General features: G+C 37.6%; 1 protein-coding gene across 1 annotated transcript; it reads right to left on the reverse strand.

Moving 5' to 3' along the window:
* Positions 1-2,066: 2,066 nt before the first annotated feature.
* LOC149250808 (putative calcium-binding protein CML25) lies at positions 2,067-2,811 on the reverse strand. The gene has a single exon (XM_089456481.1). It carries the CDS (start codon positions 2,795-2,797, stop codon positions 2,216-2,218), a length of 582 nt encoding a protein of 193 aa, XP_089312607.1. The 5' UTR covers positions 2,798-2,811; the 3' UTR covers positions 2,067-2,215.
* Positions 2,812-8,170: the final 5,359 nt, after the last annotated feature.

The raw sequence follows: 8,170 nt of genomic DNA on the forward strand, positions 1-8,170 counted from the left end.
AATGATCACATTAAAATCTTGTGGTAAGTGATCTCTTTGTAAACTCAATAAAACTGAGACTTCCTTCCTTACACATAAATGGTTAATGGGGACCCATTTTGTTTTATATGCAATAATTACATGGATAGACTTGTCTATTTTGGAATAGGGCTTTTAGGATTTTATTTTAATTATCAATAATTATTAGGAGGATGGTGGAGATTTAACCTACCTAGAATAGTATAGAACATTCATATTAATATACAAAAATCAAAGGTTAGAATTTATCTCCAAGGAAGTTATGCAACCTTTTTCCCTTTTAATTAAATTGAATAATTAAAATAAATGGCATAGGAAAAAATGTCATATGAAGTGAATTATGGTTTTTTGGGCATGTGGTATTGATAATCTATGTTATTGGGCCAGCCAACATTTTTAACCCTTTTCTATATATTCATGGGTGAAATTTCATATTTATTGAAGAGTAATTTATTTTTCTTTCCAATCAATTGCCCAAAGATAAGGATGGCAGAGCCTCTATTGGATTGGATTCAACCATGATTCACCTTCAATCCAATCATCTTCTAATCATGTAGAGTGATAAACCTATATTAGCCTAGTTTAGTGGATATGGATATGGGTAATAATAGATGGTATTTCCTTTGTCCAATTCAACCATGATTCACCTTCAATCCAATCATCTTCTAATCATGTAGAGTGATAAACCTATATTAGCCTAGTTTAGTGGATATGGATATGGGTAATAATAGATGGTATTTCCTTTGTCCAAAACTTCATGTCGGTTGCATCACTCCCATCACCTCTCTTATTTCGATCTAGTACTTGATTTTTGGGCATATATCTCTTATTTGAATCAAGAAAATTTAGTCTTAAATGTTACTATATAGGGATGGAAAAAATAACAATACTTATTATAGTAGATGAATTTAGATTGGTGAATCTGTCAATCCATGATGCAATTTTTGATAAGGGAGGTGAGTGAAAAAGATTTGCAGAAACCCTTGGTGAAGGTAGTTTTCATGTGCTTAATCAAGTATTTAAGTCTTTGATCAAGTGACAATATGAGTTTTGTAACAAGGGTTTGTATTAGATTCACTAGATGCTTAATCTAGCTCTTGACTTAGGCACTCATTTATTGACTTGGATGAGCCCTACACATAAATGCAAGATATTAGTATATTTAAAATAAATTGCAAAATTAATGCAATCAAATTTTAAATATTTTTGTTAAAATTTTATCAATAAACCAAATTCGTTGTAATGGTTTTTTTCCAACCATGTATTTGTACGCAAAGATGCTATATTTTTTTTTCCAATCCAAGGAAAATTAAAAATTATCCATTATTAAATGGTAGAAGATGAAGCCAACAATACAAATGTTGTCTTACTTTTGGCTTAGGTAAAGATAATCAACCAACAACATTTATGTTGCTGATTTTATTTCCAAGAATAAATGAAACCTGTTGGTTTGTTTGTTTATATATATATATATATTCCATAAAATATAGTAAAACTAAATGAAAATGAAGATATGTAGTTTTCTTTTGATATATTCACTTTTAATTATACACTAATTAAATTTTAGAAGAAAATAATGCATGACTTACTTTTTAGCATGATTTTAGGTAGATTGGTGATAAAACAAGAAAGTTTAATATAGTAATACTTCTTTAAAAATCTACAAATATATAATCATACGAGCTAAGGTCAACTTGCTTGTCTGCATTGTTTTAGGGTGATTCCCCATCAGCTAATCATGTTGGTTCGAGTAACACAAAAAAATATGAAGTTTTAAATATTTTTTTTCGTCAAACAACAACTTAAGTAAGTAAGTAAGAAGATAGATGAGTGTGTAACTATTTTAAATGATTATTTTGATTTTTTTGGAAAATAGATTAGTGTGCAGTTATTTTAAATGATTTTTTCTCAAACAACAACTACTTAACTAAAAAGATAAATCAGTGTGTAGTTACTTTAAAGAATTTTTTCCCAAATAATAACAACAAGAAGGTAAGTAAGTAAAAAGAGATTAGGAGAGTGAATCCCATGAAGACGACAAGAGTGTGTAGTTATTTCAAATATTTAAAACTAAGTAGCATAGGAGAAAGAAAGAAAGAGTACATGCATTAAGCCCTCATATAACGATAACGATAGAGTTAAGCGCTGAGAGGTGAGGTGATCATTTATTTATTAATTAGAGGGGGCGGCGTGGGCGTCAATTAGCTGAAGCCAGGCCTCGCATGAGACGGGCGGCGTTGAGGTCGGCGGCGTTGGCAGCCACGAACTCGTCGAAGCTGATGAAGCAGTCTTTGTTGGAGTCCACGTCCTTCATCACCCCATCAATCTCCTCCTCAGTTGCGCTGCACTTGAGGATGGCGCTCAGTTCCGATTTCGATATTTTGCCGTCGCCGTTGGTGTCGAACTTGCGGAACACGTCCTCCAGCTCCAGACGGGCGGGCAGGGCGGCACATTGCACAGCTGAAGCGGAGTCTCGCATGAGACGGGCGGCATTGAGGTTCTTGGAGTTGGCCTCCACGAACTCGTCCAAGTTGATGAAGCCATCTTTGTTGGAGTCCACCTCCTTCATCACCCCTTCAATCTCCGCCTCCGTAATCAGGGCACTCAGTTCCGACTTGGATATTTTGCCGTCGCCGTTGGTGTCGAACTTGCGGAACACGTTCTCAAGCTCGCGGCGGCTGCTCAGGGCGGCACATTGCACAGCTGAAGCCATTCTCACGCCTGAACTAGGTGAAGGTGAAGGTGCAGGTGAAGGCAAAGGCAAGCAAATACTACACATAAACGAAGACGAGATGGCGCTGGAGGTGATGTGGAGGAGTGGAAGCCAAGGTCATCGTTATATAGGGCTTTTTCCCGAATCTATGCCACGTGTCCACAGCGCACCAATTTGTGGGATGCTTTACGCAATTATTAATTGTACCCACCAACGAATGCTGATCTGCCAAGATGCGAAATGTAATTTGATGTGCCAAGATTCTGTGTGGCGAACAGAACAGAGAAATGTTTGATGCTGTGTGGTGAACAATAGAAATAATAAATGTAATGTTAACGTTTGATAGAGGGAGGGAGGGAATTTTTGCTCCTTATACAAATATAATGTACGTTTGATAAGAGGGAATTTTTGGTCCTTTTGGAGGGAAGACTCGCTATACATGGACAAACGGTTGGATTTGCAGTGAATAAACATGAGACGGGCGGCATTGAGGTTCTTGGAGTTGGCCTCCACGAACTCGTCCAAGTTGATGAATAAAACCAAGAAAAGCGAGCCTGAAAAGTGAAGACACCGCAGACAGCAAGAACACCGAGCCCAGGTTGCATGGACCCGCACCCGAATATATACAGTAAAATAAAAACCCAGCCATGAGAATATTTATTTATTATCAACTCATGATATCAACATCAATATTTACTTTATGAGATACTCCATCCTCTCACGGGAACAATAAAAAATATAAAAATGTTTCATAAAGCCACGGAATTTGGTATATCTATTTAAAATATTTATAATAAAATAATTTTTTATTATCAACTAATCATTTCAGCATCAATATCTAATTTAATGTAATTTGGAACTAATGTGCAACAATTATCTTACTCCGCATTAACTCTTCCCAAAATGATTCAAAACCAGGAATTCCATAACCAATTCTAAAAGGTGGAATTCCATAACCAATTCTAAAAGGTTTATTAGTTTAGTTAAGTAAAAACAAAGACAAAATATGTTTCACCAAGTTTAGAAAGCATGGCAAGTATCATATGATTATCCAGCTTCTTCATCACACAAACTATAAGAAAATTTCTTGTTGACATGGGAAAATTATCATTGTAATCTTCAGTTGCTTACTTGGCAAATTGGCAAAAGGTCCCAATTAGACCTTCCAAGGAATGAACCATCATTGCAAGAGTATAAAAGAACTAGATAACAACATCCACTGTGTTAACATATTAAGAATTCCAAAGGGAAAACCCATAGCTTGGCAACAATTTTCTACTTAAAGTTGAGCTCATGGCTCATAGCCTTCTAGATTCCTAACTATTCAAATACAACATAAAGCTATTAAATAAACTATCATAACAACAAATTGAACGTAGCTAGATTAATGTTGTTGTACTTTCTTTCTTAATGGAACATAATAAAAATGCCAAAATTTAATTTATAAAACAAAAATATAGTGATATTTAAAATAGCATGAAACACTATTCAACAAGTTATGCTTCATTTCACATCAAGTACCATGCATCAAATATTTGCCTCTTTTGTTTTCCTCCTATAATAATCATTTTCTTAAAGTGTATGAATAGATTCTTGAATACAATCAACTATCATTAATTTTCAATGTTGTTGTATATGATGTGCGCAAATATTTCAAATACCATTTAGCTAACACAATGCTTAACTTGTATGCTAAGGGCATTTGCGACTTTGATTTCCAAAATATTTTTTTTCTTTACTCTTTAATGAGAGTTTACAAAAATTATACTACTATTGATTGTGTGTTGGAAACTTAACTTCGTAAGCCTTGCTATTGTAACACCCCTCCGTTGCATGTAAGATTCTGTTAACCTCAGCTAAGAAAGGCTAGGCTCGCAACTTTTCATCCCCAAACTGATGGCCAGACAGAGGTCGTCAACAGAATGATCGTACACATTCTACGCATGTACAACTCAAGGCATCCACGCACATGGGATGAGAGCCTCGCCTATGTCCAACACAACTATAATCGGGCTCTCCACAGCTTGAATGGCCACAACCCTTTTCAGGTGGGCTTGGTATTCCAACCACTATGTCCCATTGACGTGGCGATACCATTTGCATCTACTCCGACATATTTGGCTCATGTCCAGTCTGAAACTGATAATGCAAACAACTTCATTGAACACATCCAACATATATGCCAGCAAGTCCACGACATTCTGGAGAAATCAAATGCCAAGTACAAGCAACGACATGATCAACATCAGGTGCCACACACGTTTCAGGTGGGTGACAATGTCTGGTTGCATTTGCAAAAGGAACACCTTACCAGAGCCTAACGAAAACTCAGACCACTCCGATATGGTCCTTACAACATTACCAAGGCTGTGGGAGACAATGCATTTGAGCTCAGCATTCCCCCATTCCTTGGCCTGCACCCAATGTTCAATGTGGATTTCCTTCGACCATACTTCCCACCATTGCTAGACACATCAAACATTGGAGAACAACTCACACTTACAGAGTTAAATCCAAATTGCATGGAACAAGCCACAACTGATCGGATCATGGACACACAAATCAAGAACACCTGACAACAAAGGATCAAACTATATCTTACTCCGCATTAACTCTTCCCAAAATGATTCAAAACAAGGAATTCCATAACCAATTCTAAAAGGTTTATTAGTTTAGTTAAGTAAAAACAAAGACAAAATATGTTTCACCAAGTTTAGAAAGCATGGTAAGTATCATATGATTATCCAGCTTCTTCATCACACAAACTACAAGAAAATTTTGATTATCCAGCAATCGTCAAATTGTGATTTTCTAAAGAATGAACATAAACATGTGTTTTGCCACAATTTAGGTGGAATGTAATATTTTAATTTCAAAAAATAGAAAATGTAAAATATGTGGAAGCGCAAGAGTCACACGTGGAATATGAATAGTCACTAAGAAGTCCAAAGGTCGTAGAGGAACTCAAAAGTCATATAGGAAGCTCAAGAGTCATGACAGAGCTTAAAGGTCACATGGGAGGTCAAAGGTCGTCTTGTTTGATATAAACAAACCCTCATAAAGCAAGAAAAGGGAATTTTAGCCTTGGCTTCTCAATATTGGCATAAGAGAGAAGATCATTCTTCAGAGGAGCAAATGGTGGCTTCATGTTCCACTATTGGGTCCAATGATGTATCATTGTAATTATATATCTTGGCACTTTCACATAATATTGTTGACACCTAATCCTCTGCGGTTGGGTAAACCTGGAATGTGAACAGTCATCAGAAGATGAACTGAGCAGTCACATTCTTGTATATAACAATAGCTACCTAATGTAATAAGATGAATCAGTTTTTTCTGCGTTTAGAGAGTTACTGCCTGGCCTGACATGGTATCAGAGCCAGCTCCATTTTTGGCATAATCTTGTAACTCCCTTCTGCTAGTTTCATGCAGTCTGTCCACTGCTGGGCTCTCTGTCCCTCTGTTCCCTCCACAGTGACTGCCACTGTCTAAACGTTGCACATAGACCAGTCTGCCCAGTCCGCCCTCTAACAGTTCGCACAATTTTTTGCATGATTGTAACGTCTCAGTCTTCCAGAAGTGGAGCAGGAGTCGCCGGATTCACCTCGCCTCTGTCTTACCAATTTTTTTTTTTTCCTTCGCCCAGAAGCCATAGATCTCTGTACTCTACGAGTCTCTGCCCTAGTGTTATACTTCTGTATACGCCGAACTTAAAATCTACTGTCTGCGCTTCCTCACTCTCACCCAAAAACAAAGAACTCGGACGGTCTAGTATTCATATATTCACACGGGTTGAATTCTTTTAGGTCCTCGTCAATCCGTCCATACAGCTTCCTGAAGGTTGGAAGTGCGGCTAGTCGCATCCGCACCATAAGATCTTCGTCCCCACTTAAAGGGATTGATGAATGGAGAGCTACGTACCTGCACATGTTTATAATACATATGAAATGTCGTAGATTTCTTTGATCCCAACAAAAGCACCATCCATTCCAAGAAATCTGACGGTCTATTTGGAGTCCAAGTTCGATATTTGATGGTTGGAGCACACAGACCATAACAGAGTGCGTTGTGGTTGATATTCGAACAAATTTAAATTGTTCCAAACAGCTTTGAAATCAATGGGACTCCAATATTTGCTGCTTCTCATGATGAACGGATTATTGGCCGGCCGGCGTAGTCCCCCACGGTACTGAGAACGAATCCACCATCGATTTACAGAAGTCTCCCTCGCTCAGAAGTATTTTTTACAGAATGCATTCAATCATCTCTATGGTAGGAATAGTTCTCACTGGCAAGGAGAACTATCCTGAATGGTCCCGGATGATAAAACACACCCTCATATTGAATGAGTTGTGGAAGGGAGTGTGTGTCGGAGAAGGAGACAATGACCCAGTGCAGCCTACATCAGACAAAGAGCTCGTCATTTGGGAAAACAAGAACAACAAAGCCTATGCATTAATCACAGCATCTGTAAATGAAGAAGTAAGTCGCCATATTTCATCATATTCAACTGCCTTTGAAGCTTTACAAAAGCTGAAAGAAATCTATGAATCACATTCTGCACTTGAAGTTGTTCAGCTCATGATTAAACTCTTCACTCTTGAACTGACAAATAATGATCCTCTTGCTCTTGCATCTGATGTAAATTCTATAATGCATGATATTAAATCCACTAAGGTTGAGCTGGATATCCCTCTTATTGCTTTTCCCAAGGCACTCTATCCTACCTACTCCAATTATCTTGAGTCTTTACAAGCAAATGGAAATCTCAAAGATATAACCTTTGACTCTCTTGTAAAAAAGTTTGCTGAAAGAGAGAAAGCCTTTGGAAAGAAGACAGTCCCTGAATCCTCTGAAGAGACTGTTTGCCTTGCTCATAAAGAAAAACATCCTGCTCAAGATTCTACAAGAGGAAGAGGTGGACGAAGAGGAAGAGGAAGATACTTCAGAGGCAGGGGGGGCAGACATTCTCAAGGAGAAAAAGCAGATCTGCATTGCATTCGCTGCAAACGAAATGGATCACATGATGCATCTACATGCAAGCTACCGTGGGACAAAATTGAGCAGAAAAGAAACCAGCAGAAAGGTAAAAATGATGATACAGACAAAGGTAAAGCACATGAATCCGCTCACTATATTGAGGCACAATGTAACATTGGAGTAAATGAAGATTTGTTTAATGCTTCACTTGCTTCTTCGAAAAATGATTGGTTGCTTGATTCAGGAGCAACCTGTCATATGACTCATAGGAAAGATTTTTTTGAAGATTTCACTGACAATGTTGATGGAGCAGTATACTTTGCAGATCAATCAAAAATCAAGCCATCATGGCTTGGCACAATCAGGCTTAAAGTGCCCTGTCTTCCAGACTTTCTTCTGGATCATGTTCTATATCTCCCACAGCTCAAGAGAAACTTGCTGTCCTTGGTCCACATC

Source organism: Pinus tabuliformis, chromosome 7 (assembly GCF_031772625.1).
Source record: "Pinus tabuliformis cultivar Carrire ecotype Pingquan chromosome 7, CPIR1, whole genome shotgun sequence".
In the NCBI taxonomy this organism is placed as follows: domain Eukaryota; kingdom Viridiplantae; phylum Streptophyta; class Pinopsida; order Pinales; family Pinaceae; genus Pinus; species Pinus tabuliformis.